This window comes from Muscardinus avellanarius (assembly GCF_963383645.1).
Source record: "Muscardinus avellanarius genome assembly, chromosome: 7".
Taxonomy (NCBI): domain Eukaryota; kingdom Metazoa; phylum Chordata; class Mammalia; order Rodentia; family Gliridae; genus Muscardinus; species Muscardinus avellanarius.
Genome location: NC_137793.1, coordinates 27,077,262 through 27,091,423, shown reverse-complemented (window position 1 = coordinate 27,091,423; position 14,162 = coordinate 27,077,262). Strand labels below are relative to the sequence as shown.

General features: G+C 43.0%; 2 protein-coding genes across 2 annotated transcripts in view; both read right to left on the bottom strand.

Annotated features, from left to right (window-relative positions):
* Positions 1-14,162, bottom strand: part of LOC308265016 (olfactory receptor 2G6-like) — a gene marked incomplete at both ends in the record, with an annotated part of 658,093 nt that overhangs the window by 45,624 nt on the left and 598,307 nt on the right. The gene's annotated exons all lie outside the window — the stretch shown is intronic.
* Positions 1,798-2,772, bottom strand: OR11L1 (olfactory receptor family 11 subfamily L member 1; the record flags this gene model as incomplete). The annotated part of the gene is made up of 1 exon (XM_080699335.1): positions 1,798-2,772. The coding sequence occupies one exon, from the start codon at positions 2,770-2,772 to the stop codon at positions 1,798-1,800; it is 975 nt and encodes a 324-aa protein (XP_080555461.1).

The window sequence follows — 14,162 nt, the reverse complement described above, 5'->3', positions numbered from 1 at the left end:
GATTATCAGATACAGCCAGGCGTGGCTGTAATCCCAGTACTTGGGAGGCTGAGACAGGAGGATCTCAGGTTCACAGTCAGCCTCAGCTTCTTAGTGAGGCCCTCTGAACCTTAGTGAGATCCTGTTTCAAAATAAAGAATAAAAAATAGGGTGGGAGAGCTGGGCGTGGTGGCGCACGCTTGTAATCCCCGTGGTTGAGAAGCGGAGGCAGGAGGATCGTGCAGGTTCGAAGCCAGCCGTGCTGGCTTAAGAGACCTTGTTTCCAATTTAAAAAAGTATAAAAATAGGTCTGGGAGTGTAGCCCAGAGGTAGAAGGGTTTCCAGGAACCCCAATACCACCACCAAAAAAAAAAAAAAAAAAATAGGGTGGGAGTATATCTCGGAGGTAGAATGCCCCTGGGTTCAATCCTCAGGTACCACAAAAATAAACAAAAATAAAAAAGAAACAAACCAGTTTTTTTGTGTGATTCATTATGTGTTTCTCTTTGGAGGTTTCCTTAAGGAAAAGTCTTCCTTGGCCCTTTCCTTGTGTCTTTGGGCCACTTAGATTGAAGCACAAGGCCTGGCACATATCAGGAGGTTAAGAATATCCATGGAATTACTGAATGGAACAATGGACAGGATTAGCATATATCTCCTAATTTGGGGCTTAATAAAATAAATTATGTAAGTGAATTTTTTTTGGTGGTACTGGGGTTCCTGGAAGCCCTTCTACCTCTGGGCTACACTCCCAGACCTATTTTATATTTTTGAAACAGGGTCTCTTACGCCAGCGCGGCTGGCTTCGAACCTGCGCAATCCTCCTGTCTCCGCCTCCCAAGCGCGGGGATTACAAGCGTGCGCCACCACACCCAGCTATGTAAGTGAATTTAAGCATGTGGAGCACTTCCACTGACTCCCAGGCTTGCAATAGCATAAAGTGTTTAGGACCCACTTTCCTCTCTCCCTTTCTTTATTCCTTCCCACCCACCCACCCACCCACCTTTCCTTCCTTCCTTCCTTCCTTCCTTCCTTCCTTCCTTCCTTCCTTCCTTTTTTTTTTCCTTTCTAGCATTTTATTAAACAAAAGAATTAAAAGTCAGAGTTCTTGAAGATAAATATTTGGCACTTAAAAAAAAATCCTTGTTCAGCAGGGTGCATGTTTGTAATCCCAGCATTCAGGAGGCTGAGACAGGAGAATCACAATTCACAGACAGCCTCAGCTACTTATTGAGGCCCTTTGCAACTCAGTGAGACCCTGTTTCAAATAAAGAATAAAAATAGGGCTGACGGTGTAGCTCGGAGATAGAATGACCCTGGGTTCCATCCCCAGTACCACACACACACACAAAAATTGTTCTTTCTTATCACTAGTTCTTAATGCAGGTCACACATTTCAAATATCTTGTTTTCCTTTTTTTATGCTTCCTTCCTATGGCTTTTTAATAAGCATCAACATCATCTACCTAATCTTATGTCTCCAAAGCCAGTTTTCCTGACAGTTCCTAAAGATGCAGAACTTTCTAAGGGTATATAAATGAAAAAGAAATCCTATTGTACAATCTAAAAGTAGTATGTGTGTAATTATCATGTACCATACAGGTTCCCACCAAAAGATAGTGTGTAAATAAAAAAAGTACCCTCCCCAATTGAACAATTTATCTTCTACTAGTTGTTGGCAAGGGACTAAGAAGAAATTGTGCCATCATGGTTTGTAGATGCCAGTACAGTACCAACCATGGCATTCGGTGATGGCTCTGAGCCTACTGTTCGCTGATCCCCGCGCTCAATCCACTGTGTGTTCCAAACAGACTTTCCCTATCTAATAAAGAAACCGCCATTGGCTCTTGCTCCATAGATGCCACACTTCCTTCTCAGGACTTTCCTCGCGGCCTCTTTGAAGTCCTTGTTCCTCAGGCTATAGATAACTGGGTTTAGCAATGGGGTGACCACGGTGTAGAAGACAGAGATGATCTTGTTGACTTCGGGGGACAGGTGGGCGTTGGGGCGCACATACATGGAGATCATGGTGCCGTAGTAGATAGTGACCACAGCCAGGTGGGAGCCACAGGTGGAAAAGGTCTTCGCCCGGCCAGAGGCGGAAGGGATCCTCAGTATGGAGGACACGATGAACACGTAGGACACAAGCGTCAGAGAGAAGCAGAAGCAGAGCACCAGGATGGACAGGATGAAGATGGCCACCTCGGCCGTGCGCACACTGGAGCAGGAGAGCTGCATGAGTGGGGGAAGGTCGCAGAAGAAATGGTTCACCCGGTTGGGCCCACAGAAGTCCAGTCTGGAAATCAGCAGGGAAGGCAGGAAGCCAGTGGCTACCCCAGTCAGCCAGGACAGTGCCACCAGCTTGGAGCAGGTGTCGGGACTCATGAGGAAGGAGTAGTGGAGGGGGCTGCAGATGGCCAGGTACCGGTCATAGGCCATCATGGCCGGGAGGAAGCACTCAGTAGCACCCAGGAACACGAAGAAGTAGAGCTGGGCCATGCAGGCTGAGAAGGAGATGGCTCGGCCCCAGGACAGGAGGTTGGCCAGCAGGAGGGGCACGATGGTTGAGGTGTACCACATCTCCAGGAAGGACAGGTGCTTGAGGAACGTGTACATGGGCGAGTGCAGCCGCGGGTCCTGGCTCACCACCGCCACGATGACCGTGTTCCCTGCGATGGTGAGCAGGTAGATGCACAGGAAAACCGCAAAGAGGAGGGACTGCCACTCAAGGAGGGTCTGGAACCCCAGCAGCTGAAACTCAGTGACAGTGGACACATTTCGCAGTTCTCTCATCTGTGGGAGACAGAAAACACTGTGTGTGTGTGTGTGTGTGTGTGTGTGTGTGTGTGTGTGTGTGTGTGTTACTGGGAATTGAAACCCAGGAGCATTCTACCTCCAAGTTACACCCCCAGCCCTTTTTAATTTTTGTGTTTAAAATACTGCTGAGGCTGGCCTCAAATCTGCTATCCTCCTATCTCATCCTTCTAAGTACTGTGATTACAGGCATATGCCACCACGCCTTGCAGAAGATACTTCTGAAAAGCACAGCATGCTAGGCATAAAAGTATAACTATTGATGTTTGAGATTGGGAGATATTTTTAAGGGTTTAGGTCTACATTTATGCTTTTAATATGACCACATTTAGGTGGGCAAAGCATTTATCCCATACTTTCAGATGTTTCCTTTCCTTATCTCCTCAGCAATTGACTCATATATGTATATATGTTTTCTCTCTCTCTCTCTCTCTCTCTCTCTCTCTCTCTCTCTCTCTCTCTCTCTCTCTCTCTCTCTCTCTCCTTCTGGGATACACTTCCAGACCTATTTTATATTTTATTTGGAAACAGGGTCTCACTAAGTTGCTGAGAGCCTCACTGAGTAGCTGAGGCTGGCTTTGAACCTGTGCGATCCTCCTGTCTCAGCCTCCCAAGTGCGGGGATGACAAGCGTGCGCCACCACGCCCGGCTATATGTTCTCTTTTAAAACTTCTAACATGCCCCCGTATCTCTGTACATTCAGCAACAGATCTATTTTACCAAACCCCCTGCAGACCCAATATTAGATCTTTCTGCCAAGCCAGCTGGCTTCACCTACAAATATTTCCAGATTGTGGCTGATCACCGTCACCACCCGCACTGCTTGCTTCCAGGAGAGAGTGTTGCTGTCTCTCAGCAGAGCCACTGTGTGCTCACTGTGGTCCCGCCACTGAGGGTCTCACTAAGTTGCTGAGACTGGCCGCAGGCCTGTGACTATCCTGTCTCAGTCTCTCAAGCACTGGGTTTTTAGTAAGTGACATCATGCCCAGCTACAGTATTTGATCTCTAAAGTCAAGTTTAAGAAAAGTAAAAGAGCAGCTAAGGCACTCACCGTGTACGGACTCTCTCGTTCTCTGCTCTGGGCCTCTCCCACCTTTCTTTACACTTTCCTCTTGGTCCAGTCTGCTCCCAGCTTTCTGACATCCAGAAATACTGACCACTTTTAGGTTCAGTTCCCTGGATGCTGGCCTTGGACATGTCTATGGGGCTGATTTTCCACATCCTTCTGTTCCTCTAACATCACACCCTCCCCATTCCTCCATTCTGAAAGCTACAGCCTGGATTCAAGGTAAAAGGTGACCTCAGCTGGCCTAAAACTATCTAATGAATAACTATGAAGGGATGTTAGAATATTGTTCTTCAATCCACATAGACTTGTTCTTTTTTTTTTTTTTTGGTACTGGGAATGAACCTCAGGGGCTTTCTACCTTTGGGCTATACTCCCAGACCTATTTTATATTTTATTTGGAAACAGGGTCGCACTAAGCTGCTGAGAGCCTCACTAAGTAGCTGAGGCTGGCTTCAAACCTACACGATCCTCCTGTCTCAGCCTCCCAAGCGCTGGGATTACAAGCGTGCGCCACCACGCCCTGCATAGACTTGTTTCTGAAAGATACACAGACACAGGGGAGACTCTTGAGATGCAGATAGGCTTACAGACTCTTTTAGTAAGTTAACAGGGCTGTCTTGGAAAATGGCCCTTGCTTGCCATGCTTACTCAACTTTTATAAGTACATGCATTACCATGTAAATCAGTTGATCTGTTCACTGTCCATTTTAAATACTGCTTACATTGATCACTTTTATAACTCTCATGTACTCCTTAAATTGCACTCATATTACTATTTAACATAAAGTCTATTAATAGATTAAAAAATTAAAGCTGGGCATGGTGACATCCTCCTGCAATCCTAATAATACCTGGGAGGCTGAGACCGGAGGATCACAGGTTCAAAGACAGCCTCAGCAACATAATCAAGCGCTTAGCAACCTAGTGAGACCCTGTTCCCAAACAAAAAATAAAAAGGGCTGGGAGTGTAGCTAGTAGGTAGAATGCTCCTGGGTTCAACCCCCAGTTTCACACATACACAACACACACACACAAACATGTTTCTGCTTGTGAGTGAAAGCAAAGCAATATTGTTTTACAATGAAATAAAGTCAAAGCCTGGTGTGGTAAGCACAGTCCTGTAATTTCATTTTTGGGGAGTTTATTGTTAATTTTTTAATTTTTAATTTTTAATTTTTTGCGGTACTGAGGATGGAACCCAGGGGCATCTTACCTCTGAGCTACACCCCAGCCCTAATTTTTATTCTTTATTTTGAAACAGTTGCAGAGGGCCTCACTAAGTACCTGAGGCTGGCTATGAACTGTGATCCTCCTGTCTCAGCCTCTCAAATACTGAGATTACAAGTATGCGCCACCACACCTGACTTTCTTGAGAGGTTAAAACAGGAGGATTCTCAGGTCTGAAGCCAGCCTTGGCAATTTAGTGAGATGCTCAGCAGTTTAGCAAGATCTTGTTTCAAAAATGGGTGAGCTGGGCGTGGTGGTGTACACTTGTAATCCTAGCATTTGGGAGGTTGAGACTGGAGGAGTGGGGTTCGTGGACAATCTCAGCTACTTAGCAAGGCCCTTTTCAACTCAGTGAGACCATGTTTCAAAAATAAAGAATAAAAAGTAAGGCTGGGGTGTAGCTCAGAGGTAGAATGCCCCTGGGTTCCATTCCCAGACCTGGGAAAAAAAAAAAAGAGTGGATAACTTAGAGGTAGAATGCCCCTAGGTTCAATCCCCAGTACCAAAAGAAAAAGAAAGTAACATAGGTGCTTAGCTGTATCCTAAAGTCATTCCACAACATACATTCAAAAGCACAAAGAAAAGGAACTTTTTTTGTGTGGCACTGGGGATGGAACCCAGGGGCATTCTGCCTCCAACTTACATCCCCAGCCATATTTTATTCTGCAAAAGCATCTTAATAAGTTGTGGGTGGCCTCACTAAGGTGCTGAGGCTGGCCATGAACTTGCGATCCTCCTGTTTCAGCCTCCCAAGTACTGGGATTACAAGCATGCGCAGCTATGCCAGGCTAAAAAATGAAACTTTATGACCATTTTAGTACGTTTATTAGTGAGGTGCTTTCCCCTTCTTAAAACGCCTATTATTTAAATACCAATTATTTCCAAGCTCTAAAATTATTTTAATTATGTTGAGTTGAAAGAAAAATATAAAATCCACCTTTTAAAATGCACTCTGCTTCAGCACTAGTGAAACCAGAGTAAACCACATACCTAATTTTGTAGCTGTCTTTTAAATTGTATTAAATGTCGGGCAGGTGGCACACACTTGTAATCCTAGCATTTGGGAGGCTGAGACAGGAGGATTGCAGTTTGAGGACAGCCTCAGCTATTTCTTAGTGAGGCCCTTTGCAACTCAGTGAGACCCTATTTCAAAATAAAGAATAAAAAATAGGACAGGGGGTATAGCTTGGAGGTAAAATGCCCCTGGATTCCATCCCCAATACCTAAAAAAAAATCATATTAGAGTAAACTTAATAGCATTGCTATACACACTTTTGACATAGAGCAAATTAAACAGCCTTTGACATCTTTTTTTTTCTTGCAGTACTGGAGATGGAACCTGAGGTATTCTACCTCTGAGCCACACCGCCAGCCCATTTTTTTATTCTTTATTTTGAAACAGGGTCTCACTTGGTTGTAGAAGGCTTCATTAAGTAGCTGAGGCTGGCTGAGAACCTGTGATCCTCCTGTCTCAGCCTCTCAAAGTCCTGGGATTACAAGCATGCACCACCATGCCCGGCTTGACATCTTAAGAACTCTTTTTGAGTTACTTTTCTGTCATTATGGTCTTATATCCTGGCCACTTTAGGTAAGATCATCTACTGTTTCCATGTAAAAAGCACAACTGCAAAGCCTAAAATTGCCTTGATGAGCAAGAATGGTTTGTTGAAGCCAGTGTGTTTTTAGAAATCAAAATCCACAAATATAACCAAAAGGAGGAAATTTCGTGTGCCATTTGACTGACACTAAAGTACATACCATGTCGGTTTCCTCAAGGAAACAATGGCAGGTAACTGTGTGAGCTTCTCCTACTCATCCCTTTTGCCAGCAAGCAGAGACCTAAAGGGTCCCTGCTCCAGAATCCAGGCTGGCCCCCTCTAGCCCAAGTCACTACTGAGTGTTTGTTGTGAGATCTGGGATTTGCCATCTTCTGCTGGTGTTTGACACTGGTGAAGCTGACTTCTCCTTTCAATAACCTTGGGTTTCATGGGGACCTGGCCCTTCCGAGAATCCTGTTCCCCAGATATTCCGCAATTTGCAAATCGACTTAGTAAACAATGAATAAAATCTTCTGAGATTTGACTCTGCTCACAGAGGCTTAAATGTTGATAAAACACTTGGGATACATGCAGTTCTTAAGATCCAATAATGTTAAATAAAAAATTGAATCAAACAAAAGTTTTTCTTTAAATCCTGGCAAACAGGCATTAGTGAGTGAGTTATTCTGACAACTAAATGTATAACAGCTGCTTTTTGTTGAGTGACTTTTGACATCACATCTTAATTATAGGTGTGAATAAATAATATAAATTACATATATATTCTTATACATATCATATATATGAATTGGCCTTAAAATATGCTAGTATGAGCTTTAGAAGATGAGTTGGAAAAAAGATGAGTTGGAAGAAATGTTCAACATTTTTTCTTTCTTTCTTTCTTTCTTTCTTTCTTTCTTTCTTTCTTTCTTTCTTTCTTTTTCTTCCTTCCTTTCTTCCTTTCTTCCTTTCTTCTTTTCTTGTGTGTGGTTCTACTTCTGAGCTAAACTTCCCAGCCCTATTTTATTTAATTTTTTTAATTGGTGCATTGTAGTCATACATCTTAATGGGATACAAGACTCATGCAGACATACATGCACATATCACCCAATTAGCCCTTACCCAATCCCCACCCCATTTCCTCCCCGTCCCTCCTCCCCATGCTTGGCTTAGTGACTGACTTTGATATGTTTGTTTAAGTACACCATGTGCTTTAGAGAGCTTCCCTCACCCCCATCCCTCAGTTAGGTCGCCTTATTTGCTCCTCTATAGGATCTCCTTCTTCATCTAGAGTTCCTCCTGTTGCTCATTTCTCCTTAACTTTCACATATTAGGGAAAGCATCTGATTTCCTCTTTCTTATGTGGATCATATTAAAAATGGCATACATTCAAACTAGGCTTCGTACCCTTCCCCTTCCCCTCCCCCTTCCAAAAATGAGTGTCCAGGTTAACAATGCTATATTTATATTTTTACACAAATTCAGATGTAGCTCCTTCATTAATCAGCCTCAGTCTTCTTCCTCTCCTTTCCTTCCTTTCTAGCTTTGGTGAGGTTTCTCCTCCACTGTCTGGAGTCCCTCTGGTATCCTTAATACTCCCTAGTTTGGGCATATTAGAGAAAACAGAAGTCCCTTCTCTTTCTGTGCTTGGCTGATCTCACTTAACATAATGTTCTCTAGGTCTTTCCATCTCTCACAAGTGACATGATTTTGTTCTTTTTTTTATAGCTGAGTACAATTCCATTGTGTGTATTTCCCATAATTTTGCAATCCATTCATCTGTTGATGGAGACCTAGGTTGGTTCCATATTTTGGCTATTACGAATTGTGCTGCTATGAACATCCCCCAGCCCTATTTTATATTTTGTTTTGAAATAGATTCTCGCAAAGTTGCTGATGCTGACCTCAAACCTATGCCCCTCCTGTCTCAGTTTCCCAAGTACTAGGATTACAGGTTTGTGCCTCCATGTCCCACTCAATAATGTTTCTTCACACATTATTTACCTCGCCTTCACACTAGGTCTTCATGATGATTATTTATAAGTAACAAAGTCAAGGCTGAGAAAGCAGGTGCTATAGTGTGGATCTGAATTGTCTCCCAAAGGCCCATGTGTTGAAGGCTTGGACACAAGCCTGTGGTGCTACTGGCAGGTGGTGGATTCTCTCAGAGGTGGGGCCTAGGAGAAAGAACTCATATTATTGGTGGTGTGGCCTAGAAGGGGACCCAGGCTCCTCTCTCTCTTTGCTTTCTGGTCTCCATGAGGTGAGCAGGCCTTCTCTGCCATGTGGCCCTGTTATGATGTACTGTTCTGCCACAGTCCTAAGATACCATGGACGGAACCTCTGAAACCATGAGCCAAAATAAACCTATTCCTTTATTTAGTGATTACCTTGGGTATTTTGTTATAGTAATGGAAAGCTGACAAACACAGTAAATGACCTGCACAAGGCTATATAGCTCAAGATTATTATAGTCCCTTGAGTTCAATCCAGATGAAATAAAGGACATATTTGTAAACACAATTATTTCTTGCCTCTGCAATTATAGAGAGTTGGGAAGCTCGGCTTTATCAAACATAGCTGCTCATAAAACAATGACAGGGAAACAACCATGTGTTTAAATCTGCGGAGGTCTTGCACATAAGCACTGAAACCGAAGGCAGAACAGCTTCCTCAGCAAATTTTCTAGAACTTACTGCCCTTGCTTCTGAGGTCTGTGCTTAAGAAGCTCCTAGATAATGGGGGTTATGGTAAATGGAGAATTTGCTAATGTGCCAGGACAAACATAAACAAGATGACTGTTTTTAATTTAGAACCAGTCTCTGGAGTCAATTGACCGAGTAAAACTAGTGAATTAACTGAAACAATCAGCCACAGAAGACAAATAATTGGGGTCAGTAAGCATTCAAGACTACCATATCTTGAAATTAACCGATGGTTTATTATTATCTTCATAAATTATCTAGTGCTAAATTATAGAGAAAGCCTTGCATGTTGAAAGCACAATGGAGATTCAGAACAATAAGTCCCGGTAGATAATTAAACAGATTACATCCCCTAGGATTTTCACTTCCTTTTCTTTCTCCCAGTTGCATTATGTAATGAGGGAGGGAGGTGTTTGGGTGAGCATTTGTTGGATGTATATTAGAATCCATACATTCATGTACAATATTCCACATAAATCTTATGGTAAGACTTGTTTTTACCATGAAGGACATAGGTAGAGATATCTATACAACTCTCTAGGGTCACTGCAAGGTCTGTCAGGGCAGTGGTATCTGGATGCAGGTAAGTTTCAGCTTCAAAAATGTTTTTTTTTTTATCATAAACACCGCTCTTGGGAAATACAGATGCTGCATTAGTGGAATCAAGCTTAAAGGAACACCAGAGAACACCTGTACTGAAGAGCGGCCCACCACCAATGTGGAAAGGCAGAACTGGACAGTGACAAGCTGACGGAGCCTGTCACAGAAAGCTGCAAGAGTATCTGGGATTCAACTTTTTGGACTGATACTTCTAATCATACTCATCTAGGATGACTTGTGTTTCAGATAAATTGTACTTTTAAAATTAAAGTTTTGACAAAAAAATTTTCGACAGACCTAATTGTGATCATAATACTTTCATATGGTATTTTCTTTGAAAATGTGTTTATTTCAAAAAATAAATTTAAGTTAAACTTTTTAGTCTGGGGAGGGGTCTTGTTTGTTTCATTTTTGTTTGTTTGTAGTATCTTGCCTCTTGTTTCCAGGGGGAAACCATCTTTCAACATCATCATGAATTTTCCCTGATTTTCCTCCACCTTTTATGAGTTAACCCAACAAATACACACTTTATCTGCCCTTACATTCTCATGAAAAGCCAAGACTATGGGATATGTATACAATGGAATTCTACTCAGCCATAAAGAAAAACACAATTATGTCATTTATAGGGAAATGAATGGAACTGGAAAACATTATGCTAAGTGAGATTAGTCAGTCACAAAAAATGAGAAATTGGATGCTCTCCCTAAATATGCAAATGCTAGGGAGAAAATAGGAGAAAATAGGAGGAACTCTATATGAAAAAGGAGATACTATAGATGAGCAAATAAGGCAACCTGAGGGGATGGGAGGGGGGAAGAGGAAATTCTCCAATGCATATGATGTATATTAACAAACATATCAAAGTCAATCACTAAGCCAAACATGAGAAAGAGGGAGGGGGAGGGGATCAGGCTAGAACTGGGTAAGGAGTAATTGGGTGATGTATGCATGTATGCTTCCACCATCTTGTACTCCATTAAGACACATGGCTACAGTGCACCAATACAAAATTAAAAAAAAAAAAAGAAGAAACAGAGGTCCCTTTACAAACCACAAGCCAAATAAATGCGGAGTCACAGGCTGTTGCTCTTGAGGTTTGTGGTTTATTTTTTTTTTTTTAAGTTATAAATTAGGCTGAGCTGGGGGCTCTGGGGCAGGAAGATTGTGGATCCCCCAAGCTGAGGGAAAGGGTGTGGCCAAGGAGAGCGGAGAGCTTTGGGCAAGAAAACGGTTGGTGGGAAAGTAAACACCAATATCCCAGAGATACTGTTTTAGGAGCCCAGAGCCATGATGGGAATGAAATGAAGAACAAGAGGAGAGACAAGTGTTCAGATGATGGTGGAGTCCATAGCTCAGTGACCTAGTAGAATTTCAGAGAAGGCAGGAGAAGAATATAAAAGATGGAGGGTGGAGGGGTGGGGGCTGGCTAAAGATTTGAAACTATGCAGCTTGGAAATAAGTCCCGAGGATGGTATTAGGATGGGGAGTAAGAGAAGCCCTGCCTCAGAACTGAGTTAACAACAAGATGCGGTGACAACATAATGACATGTTTTATTCACCCTAGGGAGAGAGCATGAGAAAATCCAAAGTGAAGTTAGACCACCCTACTAAGCTAGGCTGTTCCTGGGCAGGACTTCCCATAGTGCATGTAAACAAACGACATCCATCCATCATCTACTCCACTGCTTACCAGCATTGATATGACCTAAAGGGATGATGCTTAGGCCTCATTCTTAGTCTACTGTGTCAGAGAGAAAACAATTTTAGCTTAGCAACTCTAAAACTAGAAATGAGCTCACCATCTCACTTCATCCTCCTGAAAACCACTGGAACCCCACATAAGAAGGATGATCTTTCCTTAGCCCCCTGCACAGTGGGATAGCTGGGTTTAAGTAAGCCTAATGATTTATCCGTTCATTTGGGCAAATATATTGCTTTATTATGTCTCAGGTTTTGTAAAATCAATGTTTCAGCATCTGCTAGAGTTATAGAGACATACAGCAAGATCATACATGTAAAATGTAGAAAAATACAGATCTCACAGTCAACAGTAAATATGGTCACCTCTGAATTCTTTCATTTCTTCTCTGATAAACTATATTCATTCTGTTTGTTTATTTACGCACTAGCTAGTACTTATTGTCTATGTGCCAGTCATTCTATAAAGTCCTGGAGATACAGTAGTGAACACAGAAAAAAATCTCCCTGATGTGGCTGACACTTCGAATCATTTTCCTTCTTCCATTCATTATACGATTTTTCAGTTAAATTCATCTAGTATATGCCAGACTCTACTAAGCATGGAGTGACTACTAGATCACTCAGTGCTCTGGGCAGCCACATAAGCGTCACCTTGGCACTGTCCTTGTGTGTAAGATGACATCAGAACAAAGTGGCAGAGCTGCCCAGCCTCTCCACACATGGAGCTGTTATGGTTGTAATGATGCTGTGAGCTCTTTTTCTCTATTCAACTAAAGTTTGTTGACTGGGAAAATTAAAACGAATAGGCAGCCTGGTACAGCTCTAACAAGTCTTTATTACAAAGTCAGTAGGAAATAGAAAAAGAAACGAAGGAAAAAGCAGTGTGCTGACACACATACTGGGGAGCCTGAAAATGGAACTCTGACCCCCTCTCCATCTCTAGTTTTAAAGAGATTTTGTACTGGTATGTTCTTATCAGCATTACCAAAGCAATGGGCTAGTAACTTATTTCTTAGCCAGATGGTGCCTCTTTGTCTCTGGATAGTACTCTTGCGCAGGGGTCATTAATCTACCTGGCTTCCGCCCTATCTTTATGGCCCTGAAATGCCCCAGGAAAAGTCACTGTGATTTTTGGGGTTTTTAATAGTCTCCACCTACTTTTAGGGCTAAAAGCTTTACATTAGGATAAAAGAGGGGGTGCATTGTAACAGCTGCTGTCCCTCCCTGGCTGAGTGCCTGCACAGCACCCAGGCTCTGACTGCTTTTTACATTTTGGAAATTAATACTAGAGCAATTTTTCAATACCAGCATGGGCACGGCCTTTAGTCTGGAGCGGGGGTCTGCTTTTCTACCCCTGAGCCCTCTGCTCTTTGGTTTTCTTCTCTAATGTCACATCTTTAATATTTTGTCCGTGTTTTAGAGCCTTTGCTCTCAGAGGCTCTACCCATTTCAATTATGCACCTAACCTTTAGACAGATGGCCTCAAAGTTCCTTTAGATCCTGCTCACTCCAAAGTTCCAGGCCAAGATCTGTGCTTACAAAACCTTCACACCTCAGAGGAGCTGCCAGGCCTGAGTCATCTAGCCCAGCATCCTTTACAAATTTATCTTGTCCTCACCAGGCCATGTGGCAGCCTGCCCGTCTAGGCTGAGCCATCTGGGTGGGGCCAGCTACCCCCTCCCTCAGCAGTTGATATTGTGTCTCTGTGTCCTCAGGCTGCAGCGCATGGCTGGGGAGGGGGTACTACTTGCTGTCTCTCACATGTTAGTTTGGAAACCCTCGAGAGTGTGACTCCAGCCCTGCAGACTAGCTACGTCTTCTGTTACATTCCTGCAAGAGCTGTGCCTGACATTTCTCCCAATTAATATGTTTCAGCTTATTATTAATTATTTGTTTCAGCTTATTATTAATTATTTGTTTGCATGATTCTGCCTGGCCCTCTGCCAGCTAATCTTCAGGCTCCTTGACAGCCAGGTCCTATCTCTTCTCTTCATCCCTGTACCTTCAGGTCCCAGTGCTGTCCGTGAGCTTCCTCCCTGGCCAGTGTGCTGAGGAGCAGACTGAATGATCTGCCCCAGGCATGACAATCAGCACTCTAAACTCATCTATCCCCCTCTGGTGACAGACTCTCCTGGAAGTGTGTTCTCTCTGATGCCACTGATGACCTTAGCGCACTCACCCTGGTTCTGCCTCCCCTCTGAAAGTCACATCTTCTGTCTTGCTTTTGTATCAGGCTTCTCCACACTTCAGGTGCAGCAGCATGGACCGGCTGTGTGTGAAGTATTCCTCCTAACCAATATCTTAGCTCTGTGCATGCACTGCAACAATTTTAACACACATGTGCACTTGTTATAGGACAGTCGCCAGACACAGGCCAGATACGTATTGAAATTTTCAGAATTGTCGCTGGGCCGTAGACCTATCGTTGTTATACATATCTGTTCAGATGTCAGAAGGTATCTCTGTTTCTTTATCATGAAACAAGAAGGTAGAAAAATAAAAGTTTGAAAAAAAAAGATTTTAAAA